General features: G+C 35.1%; 2 protein-coding genes across 2 annotated transcripts in view; both read right to left on the reverse strand.

Moving 5' to 3' along the window:
* LOC148955464 (uncharacterized) overlaps positions 1–7,032 on the reverse strand; it is a 39,656-nt gene extending 32,624 nt beyond the window's left edge. The window contains exons 1-4 of the mRNA XM_089107399.1: positions 6,940–7,032; positions 5,488–5,682; positions 2,207–2,362; positions 261–458 (exon numbers count right to left, since the gene is read on the reverse strand). Of these exons, the coding sequence (XP_088963525.1) occupies positions 261–458; positions 2,207–2,362; positions 5,488–5,682; positions 6,940–7,032 (642 nt within the window). The remainder of the gene's footprint in view (positions 1–260; positions 459–2,206; positions 2,363–5,487; positions 5,683–6,939) is intronic.
* LOC148955465 (kinesin-like protein KIF18A) lies at positions 6,961–17,878 on the reverse strand. The gene is made up of 4 exons (XM_089107402.1): positions 17,728–17,878; positions 12,802–12,995; positions 9,816–9,975; positions 6,961–7,139 (listed from the first exon to the last, which is right to left on the reverse strand). The coding sequence occupies exons 1-4, from the start codon at positions 17,876–17,878 to the stop codon at positions 7,090–7,092; spliced, it is 555 nt and encodes a 184-aa protein (XP_088963528.1). The 3' UTR covers positions 6,961–7,089.
* Positions 17,879–18,721: the final 843 nt, after the last annotated feature.

The following is an 18,721-nucleotide window of genomic DNA, read 5'->3' on the forward strand; positions in this document are numbered from 1 at the left end:
TACAAGGGATATCAGTAATAGCCCCACAGGCTATGTAACAAGTAGGCTGTTCTGTAACGTTTCTGCTTTCAAATTAAGAATTCTCTATCTAAAAAAAAAAGAATGAAAAAAAGACTTGGCAATTTTCTTCCCCGGTTCACATGAAAGATTCAAAGGAAAAAAAGAAAGTAAAAAAGTATTGAAAAAACTTAATAATCTGTCATTTATCGGAAAAAAAAGACAGAATGAAAGCTATTACTGAAAGATGGTCTATTTTTTACCTCCACTTTGAGAAGCTTAGAAAATGGCATTATTTCTTCAGGGCATTCTTCACCAAATTTTGTAGTCATCTTTTGCTTATACTTCAGTAATGATGACTGGATTGAGCTCAAACGCTTTTTTCCGTCCTCTATGCTAACTTCTAGGCCCTCAATCTTACGAACTTGCATAGATTCAAGTTTCTCCGATGTTTTCGCAACCTAAATTGAACAGAATTATTATTTCTAGTCGTATAGACAAAGAAATAAGATTATTTACGTAGTTCATAACCACCAATGAAACAAGAAGAAGTAAAAAAGATGGACATATAATGTGCTTCAACAAATGCAGTATTCTACAGTCTTCTTTAGACTTACGGAGATCAAAAGCCTGTCCCGCTAAAGGGGAAGGTAGGGAGAGATCACCAGGCCAGAATCCTTCCAAAAATGACAAGTCTTTGTGAATTTCTTCAAATTCTTTTCAAAATCTGCTACATTGGCGGGGTCCCAACGAAAGTTCTGTTTTTGCCTTGTTTGAAAAGTTTAAAGAGACTGTTTGAAAAGTAATAGTAGTGTTATTTTTTTTATATAAATTTACTAATAATTAGAAATTAAATTTTCGCTAATTTCATGCAAAAAAGATAAAATTAAAACTCTAATAAAATTTTTTTCTTAATGTTGTCTTTCTAGGTCAGTCCAGAAAAAAAAATAATCCATTAGAACTGATCTGAAAATTGACATTTTGATATAAAAACAAATTTTTGAAAATTCCGTAAGCACTCTATTTTGGTCCTGTAGGCTATACTATACTAAGACTTCCCAGAAACTTAATGCCCAATTTAACAAAAAAAAATCCTGGTTTGAGAATACACTGAGAAAATAACATACAATACCATCAAGATTTTCTTTTTATCTGTCCATAAAATTTCATATATACCTAGGAGAAGAGTACGGGAGAAAGAAAGAAAGAAACAGAAGAGGAGAGAGAAAAAGAATGAGCGCAAAAATGTGTATTTAGGGACGATATATAAGTGGAGCCTCGGAGATTAAGGCTGCAAATTATGCAAAGAGCCCATATAAAACCGATGCTTCGTAAATAAATTTTAACAAAACACTAGATAATACAGCTAGTTGAAATATTGATCAGATAATAACTATAAACCTGCATGATTGATGTTGAATCTTTAAAAATCTTAACAATACGACAATGCTTTTTTTTACCTTGGGATCCTCTAGCCAGTTATAGTGAGACGGTTTGCCGTAACTATTAGTTTTTTTAAAAGGAATTTTCATAATTTTTTTTTTTACAAATTAGGAAGATCTTCGCAAGCCAACCCCAAGAAGTTTCTACACCTAGGAATTTGTTCGACAAAATTAGAAATTCTCGAGAAGATCTGATGATTTACCATGGACTACATCATAAATAATGGATCGTCACAAACAATTTTTTTTAGGTATAACATGTTAATTCTTTCAAAATAGCGAACTCTTATCTTTAAATTCCAGCACTCTAGTTCCTTTTCCAATCCTATGTGTGTAACCCTGGTCAGAAAACTGTTTTTTTTTTCATTTTACTGGTGAAGGATTGTATGTTGACAAAACTCAGTTGGAGCTAAATTCAGTTGGAGCTAAAAATAGTTAGGCGTCCTCGAATAGTACAAGAAGAGGTCATAAGGTTTAAAGGAAGGAGGAACTTCATAGGCAGGACTAATTGGTAAAGCTCTGAACAGTAGGCAGATGAGGAGCGTGCTTGGCTGTGTTGACCTTATGGGGTTTGGTATTCCGATTACCTACCAATAGTGATAGTAATACATGTTTTTTTATAGAGGATCCATTGTTGGGATTAATCTTATTTCTTTTTATTTAATCAAATCTAATCAATTTTTTTCATAGACTCGACCGACTTTGCCCACGAACAGCTGAGAAAAAATCCTTAAGAATACCATTTAAAAAAGATAACATAAACGTACATTGCCAAGTTGGGTATTAACAGTAAACTTCATGCATCTCTTTATCCATTTTTGTCTGCTCTGCATTCGATAGTTGATATCTTTCTCTAAAGACTGTATTTTCAAAATATTTAGTCTTGCGTCCACTAGAGCATCACTTAAATGCGTTAGGGACTTCTATAAAAGTAAAACAATGTAACTTTCAAGTATTCAAAAGCCTAAATCACAAAGAGTAGTTTATGCTACACATAAAAGAATGTAAAAAAATATAAACAAAAAACTCGCTCAGTAATGTTAGACTCAAAGTAACTAAATAAAGAAGTCTTTTCTTGAGATTTAAATACACATACAAGGTTTTCTCAAGGAGTGGCCACCCTTAAGGTAAATATAGCCAAGAAACTAACGCAGTTCATTGGCCTCGGACGGCTTAGTGTGGCGATGAGTAATTAGTAAGAGAATTCCACGATAGTAAACAGAGAACAAACTTTGTCAACGGTTAATAGAAAAGGAGGATGTAATACCATAATAAAATAAATTTAATAAAAACTTTCTGCCATTTGGCTATTTAAGATATGAACCCACCCCTCGTAACACTAGCATATAGTTTCATCAGCTATCCTTTTTTTATAGCAAAAAGGGCTTCATAGACCGAAACATCTTTTCAATTCTTTTCTGGGCGAGCCTCCTTAAACTCAAAATAATCTTCTAAAGCAAAAGAAATTATTAACTTTCCTAGCAGAAACAAATTATTGCCTTTTGATTGAGTAGATTTCTTCCTGTTACTGCTTTATTTTCAATACCTAGAAGAATGTAATGACGAATTCTAGTTAGTCAGTCTAATTCGTCTAATTATAAAATGAAGCAAAAAAGATAGTAAATTTAAATTTTAAACCGTAAATTTTAACAAGAAATAGAAAACGAACAAAAATTGGCAAATGACTTTTCATAAGCACACTAATCGTCTTTGCATTGTCATTAGTAAATTTAGCAATAGTTTCTGCATCTAAAAAAGCTTCTGCTTTTGAAGTGTCATTGTTTTATGTATGCTGACTACAAACACTACCCAAAATATTACGTAAAAACAAATAAATAAGGCCATTGACTAACTAAACTGACAACATTCTACTGACCAAAAAAATTTGGATCCTTATATCCACTTCAACTTCCTCTTACCTTGTTCATCTTATCAGCCCCATTTGAGAAATTCTTGAAGAGCCTAATGCTTGACGAAATTTTATTTCTATCGATCACCAAAGAGCAGTTGACCTTGTTAGCCACAATATATATAAGTTCAGAAACTTTTTTCTCAACATTTAATATTAACTATTTCCTAGTGAAATTAGTTCCTTTTGATCAAATAGATCACCGGTAGTTCAAAATCAAAATAATCCACCCAATCCTTTTCCTGTCATAAAATAGAGTACGCCAAGATGCTCTCCTAGGTCCCTCCTTTTCTCAGTGACGAATAACAACTTGATAAAGAAACTTCTTGGCAGATGGAAATTTGTGGACGACTTAATGGTCCAAGAAACCTGCTTGGACCTTAGAAATTTTATGAGCAACCCCGTAAGAACCCTCCCTGACACCGCACATGATACGCCTCATACTTGGATATGATTGGATAGTAAAATATTCTAAATCCATGATAATGTCATTTCTTTACATTAAATTACCGCCCCATCTTCAAGATCCTGCCCCTCCTGAAATTTCTGCGTCCTAAAATACTTGGCGTTAATTTCTTCAAATTTGAATTGAGGTATCTATGTTAATAATATCATGAATAGAGCTAATGGATCTATCTCCCTCAATAAACTAAAAAAGTCTGGCATCGTCTCTTCCCATTCTTTAAGGATTTATACTTACTTTGTCCATCCTCATCTTGAATATACTTTTCCGTTTGGCACCCTGAAATCTCCCAGGAGGAGTCAAGTAAAATCGAATCCAAATAAAGAGCAAGTAATCGAATCAACTAAAATGCAAATAACTTTCAAGAAGGTAAAGTTCTATACTCTCTTCTTCTAAATAATCAAGTGGTTAGAAACACTTAATTGCAGTAGAGCAATGTTGTTCTAAAGTAATTGCAGTTCTAAAGTAATCAATCTCCCAGGAGGAGTCAAGTAAAATCGAATCCAAATAAAGAGCAAGTAATCGAATCAACTAAAATGCAAATAACTTTCAAGAAGGTAAAGTTCTATACTCTCTTCTTCTAAATAAACAAATGGTTAGAAACACTTAATTGCAGTAGAGCAATGTTGTTCTAAAGTAATTGCAGTTCTAAAGTAATCAATCTCCCAGGAGGAGTCAAGTAAAATCGAATCCAAATAAAGAGCAAGTAATCGAATCAACTAAAATGCAAATAACTTTCAAGAAGGTAAAGTTCCATACTCTCTTCTTCTAAATAAACAAGTGGTTAGAAACACTTAATTGCAGTAGAGCAATCCGTTGTCTATCCCTTTTTTTCAAAGAATGCAATGACAGACCCTCACACGGAAAATTTATTTCTCCCCCATAAACACTCCCCAAACAGATTTCGAATACTTGGGCTCTCTCTCAGCCCATTCCTACCGTGTCCCACTGCTTGCTGCTTTACCTCCAGACATAAAAAAAATTTTCTTTTCCCTTTACATTACAGAAAGCATTAACGAAACATTCCTCTAGTTACTCACTTTATATATATATATATATATATATATATATATATATATATATATATATATATATATATATATATATATAAAGGGCCGTACCCAGGATTTTTTTCGGAAGGGATTTACTGACAAAAAATTGGAGGGGGGGATTTACACAAAAAAAACTCAAAAAACGTATACAAAATTTGTTTATGTCCATTTTTGTTACGTTTTTACGAGTCAGTCAAACTTCTTTTTTTTTTTGGGGGGGGGGGCTCAAACCCCTTAACCCCCCCCCCCCCTGGATAAGGCCTTGTACATATATATATATATATATATATATATATATATATATATATATATATATATATATATATATATATATATATATATATATATATATATATAAATGATTTATTCATACGTCAATTTCACTCCGTCTTCGTTAGATAGTTTTAAATCTATTGTTGTTTGAAATTGTTTGATTTTATTTTGTTTTACCCTTGGGGTCAAAGTTCCAACTCGGCCCTTCGGGGCTTATGATAGCGATTCTTGAACATAAATATCATTACCTCCTCTCAGTTTGGATCTATCATATCTATCACGTGTGGAAAATTCAACAAACAAAAAGCACCTATACAATAATGAGAAAAAAAAGAAAAAAAAGATACTCACTTTACACGTTTCTATGTCTTCTTTAGTTATCAGTTCTTTTTCCTCTTTTGGCACAATTTTAGTTGGATTCACCTCACCGGATTCATACTTTTTAACCTTTAGAATGAGCTCTTCATTAGCGGCTCTCAAAGATGCCACTTTTTCCTCAAGTTGAAATATTTTGATGTCAGCTGGTGACAGAAGTTTTTTTACGAGCTGAATGGAAAAAAACTATTAGACATTTTGTTCAACTATGTTTGAAACATATAACTCCTTCAATGTATTTATCTCTAAGATTGCTTTGAGGGATTAGGCTATTTTGAAACACCAAATTTGAGGCAAAGAACTTGATTACCGTATATTCGATTTCGAGCCAGATCTTTCGAGCCGAACTTTGTATATATAATTGTTTTCATATGTTTTAGCAGAATACGTTAGTTGGTCAGATAGACGAAATATCAACATTATATTTTTCTTATGTGAATTCCTCTGGTCTTAGACACGATTTCTTATTTTTTGCTCTTTTTTTTTGAATTTTGAAGTTTGCCTTGCCCGTTTTACTGCATGAAACTTGAGGATTTCTGAGCGTCCCAAGATCTGTCACTAGGTTCTTTTATTTAATTGATCCTTCTTTGGATGTCCATCATTTTCCAATTTTTTGAAAGATTTTCAAGTCTATTATGTTGACTCAACGGTGCCACAAAACGACCTGTTGGCACTCGTGAGCTACAATACAACTGGGGAAAAAACCCGTTTCGACCTGCGTTAATTGCAATCTCACTAACAAAAGTTTATTTTGGTCAGTTTAATTTGCAGCTTTCAGTTCATTTTGAACATTCGTTTGCTTTTTTATTTAAATATCTTAATTTTATTTGGCTATTTCAGTTGTATTTTAGGCACTTTCTAACTTTTGGACCACTCCCATATACATAACTCTCAATTCTAAACCTTTAACACAAAACTTCTAAAAGCTTTTCTAGTTACTAATGTACAAACATCAAGATAGATTTAATTGTAAACACAAATAAATTAAATTTGCCATCAGCCGGATCACTTTTTATTCTTGAAATTATGCTCCATACCCCTCCCTCTTTCCCTGGTGCGGTCACGGGTGCTAGTATTTGCAAAACTTAAAAATAATCTCTATGACGTATTGACGATAGTATCTACTATTGTGACTATGGAGATAAAGCGCAGTGCACATGTTCCAAAATGTTGCTCTATTTTCTTTTTCTTTCTATTGACGTAATCAGTAATGGAGACACCGTTAATGATTTCAGTAAATTCCCCAATTTTCAAAGAACTGTGCAAAAGTCTTTAAGAAAATGTCCATTCCAGATGTTGAAATTAAATCACTGCTTTTAAGTACATCCACCCAATTTTATTTGTTTACCATTTGTTATTTTATATCGTCTATGCTCATGAATTATTTCTATTATAAATATTCTATCAAAATTATTTCTGCATATTTACAGCTGGCTTTATCTTCTTCGCTCTGTCGGCATATTTCAACGTGTTATACGTGTCTTCAAACTGGTTGGACGTGGACGATACGGCAGCGATCATTACGGTGTTGCAGTTTCCACCAAGACTATCTTTCAGAATTCAAGTTAACTTCGAGTCTCAGAACGGGATGTGCGTCTTCCCTTCGGCCAAACCACTAATGCAATTACCTAGAATGAAGATTGAAGAGAATCAAAAACGTAAAGGGATAGCAACAGATCCCTACTCAATAGCTGTGCTGTTTCTCCCAGCAACTGTATCATCCAGATACACGGGAGTTTTTATGGTGTGTGGACGGGGAAGGGGGGAGGAGGAGAGGAAGTCAAAAACCTCATAGTATGCATATTAAACGAATAATATAGGAACATATACGAAAAACCTAATTTAGGCTTATTTGGTGTAGAGAAGAAAAATAGCAATGGCAATAGACTTGCTGTAATTTTACAGGCACATTATTCTCGTTTATTGTTTTTAAGATTATTGTCCCACTTTAACATTTTCTTCTTTAAATTAAACTGAGTATCGTGACAGTCCCATCATAATTCTACCCTTCAACCTGCATTGAAATTAACAGAATCAGATCATTAAATATAGATTTTTTTTTTTTTTCAGAATTAACAGAAGGAAGTCGATACGTTAAAGACCGCCCAGGAACCGAGGGAGGAAAAATCAACGGATATTTTCATGAAATTACCTAGTCAGGTGTTGCATTTATAAAATTTCATGTTTTAAATCTAACATATTCAAATCTAACATATTTGAAATTTCAGGGTGCAAGAAATGGCTAAATAAACTAGCCCGCAAAAGTTAGGAATAAATGAATATTAAGAGGTAATCTTACGTAGCAAGAAAATTGTTAAAATGAATGGCTTCATTTACCATGGGAGCATTTTTAGTAAGAAAGGTGGATTCAGTGACGATGAAAAAGTAGAATACCCCAGGCGTATGTGTGAGGGAGAGGGGGGGGGTTACATGGTTGTAATAAAATTGGAATATAATGGATAAAATAACAAATAGAACTAACAATAGGATTCTAGAAGCCAGAGCGAAGACAGAGATCAAATATGACTTTGGAACGTGAGCTCTTCAAGAGGTTGAAGAAAATATGCTATGTGTTTTCCATAAGAATTGTCTAACGATAGTTTCCGATACAAATTTGTCTACGGTATATAGAGAAAATAAGCTGAATAAAATATGTGACTGAATCCCACTGTGTAGTCTATACTGACGAAAAGGTTAAGATGTTCATGTCACGCTTTATAGATGATTTACAAATTACGCGATTTACAAATCGTGATTTACGCGATTTACAAAAATCGCGTCTCTTGGCAAACCAGCTACAGCCAAACGAAAAGCAGGACATCCTTGAATGAAGTTAGGGAATGTCATAAGAAAAGATCTAAAGGAATTTGCATAAGAATGAGTATCGAGTTTGGGAACGTGCTAGGTAATGTATTTTTCAATATATTTTTAGTTTTTGTCCATCTACCTGATTGCCACAGCTTTACAATGCTGAAAAACTACCCTGAAGCTTGTGAAAACAGACTTTGCAATATAGGTAATTCACAACAGCAGTAAAAGTAATATGTTAATGAACTCTTTTTGGACATTAACATAAATATCTCTTGGTGATATTACTGTGTTAACACGTTACTGGAGATAAATCCGGATATTATATTCTGCTGCACGTTACTTTCAAAACTTCATGCAGTCGTTTTTCCTCTCTAGAATTTTTTTTTACCTTTTTTCTTCAGTTTTTAAGCCTACCAACAGCGATTGTTTTATCTATAACTGACTTACTCGTCACGTATTGCTGCGATCTAAAAAGAAAGGATATTCAAGAATAATTTTCCCAAGGAAGATTCCACCAGCAAAATCTCCCAGCCTTCCCCACAACCCCCCCCCTTTATTAATAAAAATTTTATTTTTAAATATAACAGTATATGAAAAAATTCCCTGGAAAATCCCCCCCCCCCCCGGTGGACCCTTCTCCTCTTAAAAAATTTCTTGCTCATGGAAAATTTTCATTTTGAAATAACATTTAAGTAAATATGAAATCACGTTCAGCAGCGAATGAAGAGGTTACTTAAAACAACAAAAGGATAAATTTGAATTAAAGAAGTCCGTTTAAAAATCAGTTTTGTTTAAGCTATTCCACCCTGAGATAAGTACATTTCCAAGCTATGCTATATACAAGATATTCCAAAAACAACCCTACTAAAATGAAAAATTATGTCTTTTAACTCGTTTCTGAAGATTTGTAAACAAAAAGAAGTTAAAAAAAAGTCATAGTTTAGACAAATACATAAGGTTCCAATTAAGTTAAGGGACGCTTGACAAAGAGTATGGAAACCTGGTAAGAGGAGAAACTCAGTTCGTCAGTGAAAAAAACAAAAACAAAAAACAAAAACAAAAAAAAAACACCGTTCCCAGCAAAATCAAAGCGTCAAATTACAAAGACCTAAGGAAGATACTGTTAGTACTTTTTTCCTTTTGCTTATCATTTGGCAAAGGATAAAAATAACTATTTTGTCAGGAGGGCATGACAGGTATAATTACAAGGCCTGCGTAAAAGAAAAACTAGCCTAGTCTATGTTCTTCGTAGAAGTATAGATCTAATAATCAAAAAAGTTTAAAACAAAGGATCCGTCCTACTTTAACTGAAACTTTAGTTGAATTCCACATTTTAACAAATTAAAGCTAGGTTCGTTTTAAATATTTCTAATTCTACTGGGAAATGTTGCCCTGTCAGAGGCACTTGTTCCCATTAAATGCACAACGCATAGATCCCTCTAATCAGTTTCCAGAATTCTTTGACACTATGCATAAAGAAAACAAAACTTTACCAAGAGCTAATAAGGATTTGTTAATATTCATTCCTTCTTTGAAGCGAGCACCACTGTGTCCAGTTGCCGACCCTCTCTCGGAGCCAGCAAGATCAATGAGCGAAAGTTTAGAAACGGATATAATTGATTTCGTCTTTGGATCTCGTTGTTTCAGCCATACCTTAAAAAGAAGAAAAACAGTATTTAAACTAATTCAGTATTAGAAATTTGTATATTGAGCTTTACATGAGCATAAAATTTCCAAAGGCAAATTTCTAAAGTCTATGAGTAAAAACGAAGATTTGGATTCTGCTCTGGCCCTTGGCGCTTTTAAAAGCACAGATCATTTAGTTCTTTGACTTTCAGTCACCCTTTGTCTTTCATTACCATTAGCTGGGTCCCATTTTCTGTATGTGCACCCTTCTTCTCTTCTTCAAGCTTGGATTTGATTCTCAAGAACTTCGGAAGGTTAGTTTTTTTCCATTTTGACGGAGGTTCTTGCCGAATTATTCACGAATTATTTACTTTGATTCATTATTAACCAGCTCAAAATTATTCTTATTGGTGTTTTGTTGGCTTTTTTGGTTCGTTATAGACTAGACGTTTATTTTTAATGCTTGATAAAATTATGCACAGTAGTGAATACTTACGCATCAGCTAATAGGGCGACCAGTAAATCTTAGTATAGATGGGCAGGAGAGTATGGCTGAGACCTCAGAAAAGTACATTCCCAAATTCTTCGAATCCCAAAACCCTTTCAGATGAAAATAGAAGGACTTTGTGGGGCGGGGGGGGGGATTCATCTGTAATATCCCTTTATTACTGGAAAAGTTTTTGGACTAAATATGCAGCATGGGTCTTGCGGGTGTTACTTCTCTTTTAGTTGCGGAAATATTTGTTCCGTATAAAATAAAAGACTAAAATCATACAAAGCAGGAGACGTAAGGGGGACAGAAGCGCCTCCCAGTGGGATAGGTGTGTGTTAGTTAAGTGGTACCAGAAGCTTTATTTTTACCAAGATTTAAATTGGATCATATTCCATTTACTTTTTATACTACATTTTTAGAAAGCCTTCTTGATTTCTAGGGGTAGGGATCTTCTGATAACGATAGATGGAGAGTCAGAAGGGAGGGGGGGGTAAGCTCAAGGAGGCTCTAGGGAGAGTAGTAGCATCTGTCTCATTTAATAGAGCTCGGGATCAAACAGTTCTTAGAAACAAAGTGTAAGTGAAGAGCAATTCCTGTATATAGAAAACAAAACCCCAAAAATTAGCTTTGATTAGAATATATGCAAAAACAAAAACTTTTATTATTTATGGTAATCGTAAATGCGTGAATTCTATTAATTTTAAAATTCCTCATCAAGAGCTAATAGGATATGAAACTTTGCCCTGAAATTCAATACATATGAGAAACCCAAGAGGCACTACCGACAAAATATGAAATCAACGATTTTCCAGAGAAAGATGGCCTCACATGTGATATTGCATAGTACGTAGTACTAGACAGTTAAAAGAGGTTTACTTTAAAAGAGCATTTGAAGACAACGGAGATCTGTTTAAATAACTTATGATATCACATCAAACGAAACTGCTATATTCCAGCATGTTGCCTGTCAAAAAGTAGATTTTGTTATATATATATATATATATATATATATATATATATATATATATATATATATATATATATATATATATATATATATATATATATATATATATATATATATATATATATATATATATATATATATATCACAAAAACTCCGAGTTATTAAAATAGTGTTTTCATAGCCTCCTAGTCTCAGAGGCCGTACCGTAATGCAATGAATTAACGAGTCATTATGCTAAGTGTCTTAACTGGATTTCTTTGATTTACTTTCCCCAATATGAATGAATTGGGTGACAAAATCTAATTCATTGTTACTCTTCCCTCATTTGTTCGCACATTCCTTGGTCTGCCAAAGAAAGCAACTTTACATGGTCTAGCTAGTGTGATTTTTCGTTTAAATTCTGTGATAATCTATATCTGATATCAGGCTGTTTTTTTTCTCTTAAATTACGAAACTAGTTATTCCATAGCCCGAGATAGGTCGGGGAAGTTTGTCAGAGCGAATTGCTCCAGGTGCGAATTGCACTCCTGACTGAAGATATTCCAAGGGGGAGGCGGAGTATTAGAGTATTGGTTTTCCTATGCTTATAGATGGCTGGTTAATTCACCATTTTAGTAAATAAAAAGAAGTATATTCTTGGGTACGTTCTTAATTATCGTATTAAGCATGGGCTTCCTTAACTTGGGCCCAAACAGCGTCGAACGGTAAGATTAGCTGCGATGTGGTTCCCAGGTCCCCAATATTGGTGGCATCATTTTGAACCCCGTTTTCTGATAACTTGGGCTAAGTTTAGCCTATAAAAGAATATCCTATAAGCAGTACTAAAACACCCACGAATATAAAACTGTTTTTATTTAAGATTTGATGGCCTAGCCTATATTAAAAACCAATACTCAATAAAAATTACACTAGAGAAAGTCCGTGGGCTGTAGCCCGCATAAATAATTGATAGTTACGGTATTATAATGAAATTCCGATATTACGACAAAAAGCAGAATAATAAGCTTGTTTAATTTTTGAACGTGAATAAAATACTAGAATCTCCCCACGCTGAATTAAGCATAGGGCTGTAAAGAAAGCATGAGCGATACCGAACGTTCAAATTTAAAGGAGTTTTCGAGTTGATTTACTGAAATTCAGCGGACTGATTTGGTATAATATTCAGATCAAAGATTATATTGTGGTACGGCAAATAGGAGAAAAATTGTTGGTAAAAAGTAATAATTCGAGTGAAGATGGTCATCTCATCTGGTCCTTGATTTTTTCTTATAAATTATGGATTTAAAGCTGTGAGTCTTTGGCCAGAGTCAAACTTTGACAGTATATCATTGGCAATTTGATTGTTTTAAGGAGATTATAGCATGGCATTTAATATAATGTAATTTGGACTTACCTGAAAAACTGCATGTGATCTCGAGGATTCTTTGTTCACATCTGTAGGATGCTGGGTCCTTCTCTCGTTGACACTGCGAAGTAGTTCAAGCAATTCGTCAGTGCTCTGAGGTTTCTTTAAACTCAATCCTTGTATTTTTACTCCAGCCGTTGAATATTCACAGAGAATCAATGGTTCTTCTCGTACTAAGATATCTTAACCAATTCATTATAAATTTCTAGATATTAAACTGCTATGTCATAATTTTGTATTTATTTCAAAGCTTACATTTTTCCCAAATATTAGTTACGGTAAGGTAGACAATACAAGGACCTGTTTCTGGTCACATCATTGTCAATGTTTTTCCAGCTCCTGAAAAAACAAAGACGGTTTATTCTAAATGATTGAGCACTATTTATTAAACCCAAAGGTTAGCACAAACAAAAATCATAACTGGTAATAAAATCAGGGCTGAAAGTAAAACAAAAATGATAGTCAGAAAGAAGAAAAAACATTCAGGTATTGTTAATACAAGATCACTCAATACAATTCAGTGTAAACTGAATTGAAAGGGAATTTAGCTAAATGAAAAGCAATTATCATTGACTAAAAAAGACCTTAGGGACATATTGGATATACGAATGTGAACAACACCTAACTATTGTTTGGAACTGAAATTGAAATAAACCAAATACATAAAAAATTGTTATTTCTGTAGTGGGGATAGCTCTGTGCCATGGTTTGTTGATTAAAACACAAGGGGCTCTGCCCTAGGGGTCCCTAACCCCTGTACACTCGTTTTGTTGTGCATTTTTTGGCATTTGGCTTGCTTTGACTGTTAATGTGCTTGCTGCACATTTTCCCAGATTCCTGAATATTGCAACTATCAAATTGCTTGAGAGTGCTTATCAGCCCCCCCCCCCTTTTTTTTTTACCCTGCTTTGAAAATTGGTGGTATGCATGCTTTTGATTTATTTTGCTTGGTTAATTTACTATTGACTGAGGGTGCTTTTAGCCTACTTATTTTATTTATTTGACAATTCATTTATTTTTTGTGATTTGATTTGATTGATTTACCTGTTTATTTCTAACCCTTTGGGATTTATTTTATTTGTGATGACTGACAGGACAGTTAGTAGTCCTGTCACCACTAACCCCAATAACTCTAGTGTAAGGATTTTGGCTTTAGGTGTTGAAGGTCCAAATGAGACGAGTAGGTTATTAACATTAGGCAGTAGAACAGTTATTGCCAAAATACTGTTCCAGCATTTCCAAAATCACGAGTGCAGGGGTCATTATGGGTCAATGCTAGAAAGACTTGGAACAGGTTGCTCCATTATCATACCGGAACCAAAACAAATGGTGCCAGATTATACCATCATGACATGTAAATACTGGACCATCTAACCTACCCCTGGGTACCTGCAGTCAACATTCAACTCCAACTTGGATTTTTTTTTCAATGTCAGAGACACATGAGTGTGAATTACAACTCAACTATTGCCATCCATTCTACTATAGTTATAGATGACAGCATATCTGAACAGGTTAGGTTACATTAAGTTAACTACTTTTAAGTTAAGTTCCTTCAGGTTAAGTTAGCGTGATCGGCCAAGCTAACCTAGCCTGAAGTAACCTAACTTAATAACAGTTAACATAATGTAACCTAACGTATTCAGATGTCCTGCCATCTATAACTATAGTGGAATGAATGGTAATAGTTGCCCTTTAATTCACGCTCATTTGTTTCTGACATTGAAAAAAAATTCAAGGTAGTTGAATGTTGGCTGCAGGTATCCGGGGTTAGTTTAGATGGTTCAGTATTCACTTGTCATGATGGTATAATCTTGCACGATTTGTTTTGTTTCTGAAGGGGCTTTATAAAAAAAAGGTTTTGAAGGCCAACGACATGTAAATTCATAGATCTTACGATACGCTTGCTTCAGTATTAGAAATGAGTTCAGTGTGTCAACATCGATTTTTTTCAAGAGCTATTATAATGTTCGGTGTAATTGACTCAGAGTATATTGGATGGAAACATTTATCATGGGGTGTCATTTTTGAAGCGGCATTCTTATTGTTAGATGAACAATGTCGTGAAGTTTATAGGTCACTTTTTAATATATGATGTAGATGTTTATCCTTCCAATTTACAAATGATACTGATGGAAAACTTATAATAAACTAGCTATTATCGACGAAAAGCCATGGATTACCACTGGGGCAGCCGTATACAGAAATCTTGGGGTTGGTGGAACTTGGAGGCATAATGAGAGGGTTGGTTTGCGAGAACTTCAATCAATGGGTTGAAATGTAGCGTCGGGATAGGCTTGGCTTGCAAAGCTTAAATTACCGGATTGAATGTGTGATTTTTAGCATAAAATGTCTGAAAATATCTTGGGGATGATAATATGATGTCAGAGGGAGCCGCAGAGCGGTAATAGTGTGGCACTGTGACGTGAATTGCTTGGAGTATCACGATCTAGCAATGAAATGACGAGTTCCCGCTGTTCAAATAAAAACACTGTTGAAATTAGATTCATGAGCTTATTTTCGGAGGGAAAGGGTTGAAAAATGTCCTAGGGGGCAGTGAAAGGGGTGCCACGTGGATGAAAGAGGGGCAGGCACGTAACGATCATGGTACTGTGGGGCTGTTTTTGAGGAGCGCCGTGATAGGTTTGGCTGGCAAAAACTTGAATCACCGGATTGAATGTGTAATTTTTAACAAGAAATGTCTGAAAATGTCTTAGGAATGATGAGAGGAGTGTCAGAAGGTACCGCACAGCGGTAATAGTGTGGCACTGTGGCATGAATTGCTTTGAGTATCACACTCTAAAAATGAAATGCCGAGTTCCCGCTGCTCAATCAAAAACAGTGTTTAATTTAGATTCATGAGCTTATTTTCAGAGGAAAAGGGTAGAAAAATGTCCTAGGGAGTGACGAGGGGGTGCCACGTGAATGACAGAGGGGCTGACGCTTAATGTCGTGGTGATGTGATGTGTTTTGAGGAGCATCGTGATAGGCTTGGCTTGCAAAAACTTGAACCACCAGATTGAATGTAATTTTTAACAAGAAAAGCGTCGTGATAGACTTGGCTTGCGAAAACTTGAATCACAGGATTGAATGTGTAATTTTTAACATGAAATGTCTGAAAATGTCTTGGGGATGATGAAGGGGGTGCCACGTGGATGACAGAGGGGCAGGTGCGTAATGACATGATGGTGTGGGGGTGTTTTGAGGAGCGTCGTGATAGGCTTGGCTTGCAAAAACTTGAATCATCGGATTGAATGCGTAATTTTTAACTTGAAATGTCTGAAAATGTCTTAAGAATGATGAAGGGGCTGTTAGAGGGGAGTCAAATAATGTCACTGTGGTGTGAATTGTTTGGAGTAACACGGTCTACGGCTTAAAATTAAGGTGGAGGTGTTAAAAGAATTTTTTCCGTGGAGGGAGGGAGGGGGGGGGGTTGAAAAATCTAACATTCAGTCAAAGAAACGATGCATTTTCATTAAAAGCCCTTCAGAAATACCTCTTAGTATAATTTAAATTTGTCTCTAACGAGCTTATGTGAAATTTGAAGAGAAAATATTATTCAAATGTGCGCTTGTCAAGTGGGGGTGCACTATCTTGCCCCAAATAAACAGTATATTTTCATTAAAAGGCCTAAAAAATATCTTAATAGGGCTTAAATTTAGCTCTATCGAGATTATGTAAAATTCTAAGAGAAAATATTATTCAAATGTGCGCTTGTCAAGTGGGGGTGCATAGTCTTGCCCCTTAGAAACAGGATATTTTCGCTAAAAGGCCTCAAAAATATCTTAATAGAGCTTAAGTTTAGCTCTAGCCAGATTATGTGAAATTTGAAGAGAAAATATTATTCAAATGTGCGCATGTCAACCGGGGGTGCATAGTCCTGGCCCAAAGAAACGAGACATTTTCGCTAAAAGGCCTTAAAGTATCCTAATAAGACTTAAAGTTACCTCTAATATTAACCCCCCTGGAATTGCAATCTAGGAGCTCCCCATCTTTCTTTAATTTATGGATGCTTTTTGTTTATAATTTATCCTTTTATAAGTAAGCCCTTTCATGTTTTGTCGTGTTTTTTAGGTAAACATTGATGTAACATCTGGTCACGGAAACAGGGCATATTATGCGAATCCTGGTACCTTTGTCTGAATTGAGACAAAACAAACATGGGAGATTCTTATTGCCGTGTAATTGGCTATCATGTAGAAAGTATTTCTCGATAGAGAATTTTAGAAATAGCCTGCTGGTCCTGGCCTTTGGGGCGTTGTTCCGTTGGATGTAAATGGTCTTTCCGAGTCATAACGGGGTTAAGAATCATTAGGATATAATGATCCTTTGAGAAAAAAGCATTGAAAGAAAAACTAAGTATTATGTAACAACCCGCGTATGTGTCCTCCTCAATTAAAAGCGGGGGATTCCCCCACGGACTCTGAAGAAACGGTTCACGTGAGAATGCATCATTCATAAGCATTCCTCATTACACAAGAATTAAATTAAAAAAAGGGAAACGCTTTAAAGAAAACGGCTTGAAAGAAAAAAAATGCGTTGAACGTCTCGACGAGAAATGAAATCTCAAAAAAGTATTATGTGACAGTGATGTGTGCGCTGTCATTGCGTGAGATTTGCGCTATCATTACGTAAGATGTGCCCTGCAATTGCATAATACCCTATGTATCCGCTGTCCTTACGTAATACCCACGTATGCGCTGTCTTTACGTAATACCCACGTTTGCGCTGTCATTAAGAAAGACCCACGTGTGTGCCGTGCTCAGTTACAATTTGGGATTCCCCTCTGGTTCCTGAAGTCACGCACGATTGTGTCATTGCCACGCACGATTGTGTCATTTCCAATTACTAAATACCTGCTGACCATTTAAAAGCAGAGCACCTTTAAAATCCTGGGTGATGTGGGAATCTTGCCAGCTCTGTTTCTTCTAATTCTGAAGTAGGATTGCGTCATCCATATTACACATGACCCTTTAAAACAGGGGTATGTCATGAGACGTAAGACCAGCTGGCCGGTAGAAACAGGGACTGGTTGTATTCCGGGGGTACTGGCCGGTGGAATCATATGAGAATCTTGCCACCTTGTGTCAAGGAGACAGGGGCTCTTATGGGAATCTTGCCAGATGTGTCATGGAAACAGGGGTGTCATGGAAATCCTATGGGAATCTGCTATGGGTGTAATGTAAGTAATTATGCCCCCACTACTAATAAATACCCTAAAATTTCGGGGAAGCTAATATTTTTTTTTATATTTTTTTAGTTTTCTTTGTTCATTTGGGTTCCCTTGGCCTAGCAATTTAAGGATATAAGTTTTGGGCTGATCAGAATGAAGGTTTTAGCCCTTTGTGTGCCCCATTTCGGGGGGGGGGGGAACCTGCCCAAAAATAATTTTTTATGATAGGCTTCTCTTCGCCACGGTTTTTTTTTTTAGCAAATTTCCAGACACATTAGCACCCCCCCCCACGTCCAAAACAAAAATGTGTGGTCCGCTATCCTAGGCAACAATCTTTGAAAGCTTAAAGGCAATGTGGAAATCAAGTTTTTTCATTATTTTTGTCACTAGATTGATTGTTTAAAATACAATGATACTAATTCTTGAAAGTTTCAGCAGTGTCTGATTTCTCAATGTTGCAAAAATGAGCGAGAAACTGTTTAAAATATTGCGTTTTCAGCAAGTGCAAATGGCGTTTAGAGGCCTTTAGAGGGTTTAAAGAGGTGTTAGTCTTACTCTTATTTGCAGAAATTTATGTCCCTTATAAATTTGATTGGATTATTCATTTTAATTTCTGTTCGTTTTCCATTTCATTTATTCATTCATAGTAATTTCTGTTTGTTTCAAGTTTGATTTATCCAACTTATATTAAGTTTTTGTTTAAATGGTCTGTTAAATTAATTTTTGTCGTTTGTT

The sequence above is a fragment of the Artemia sp. Qi Xiang Cuo genome, chromosome 2 (assembly GCF_049724085.1).
Source record: "Artemia sp. Qi Xiang Cuo chromosome 2, ASM4972408v1, whole genome shotgun sequence".
Classification (NCBI taxonomy): Eukaryota; Metazoa; Arthropoda; class Branchiopoda; order Anostraca; family Artemiidae; genus Artemia; species Artemia sp. Qi Xiang Cuo.

Excerpts from the sequence above, each read along its gene's own strand:
- LOC148955465 (XM_089107402.1), bottom strand. The coding sequence starts at position 17,878 with ATGATTCCACCGGCCAGTACCCCCGGAATACAACCAGTCCCTGTTTCT. Across the intron at positions 12,996-17,727 it reads AATTAGAAGAAACAGAGCTG|ATATCTTAGTACGAGAAGAA; the intron begins GCAAGATTCCCA and ends GAATTGGTTAAG. Across the intron at positions 7,140-9,815 it reads CAAATCCTTATTAGCTCTTG|GTAATTGCATTAGTGGTTTG; the intron begins GTAAAGTTTTGT and ends TCTTCATTCTAG.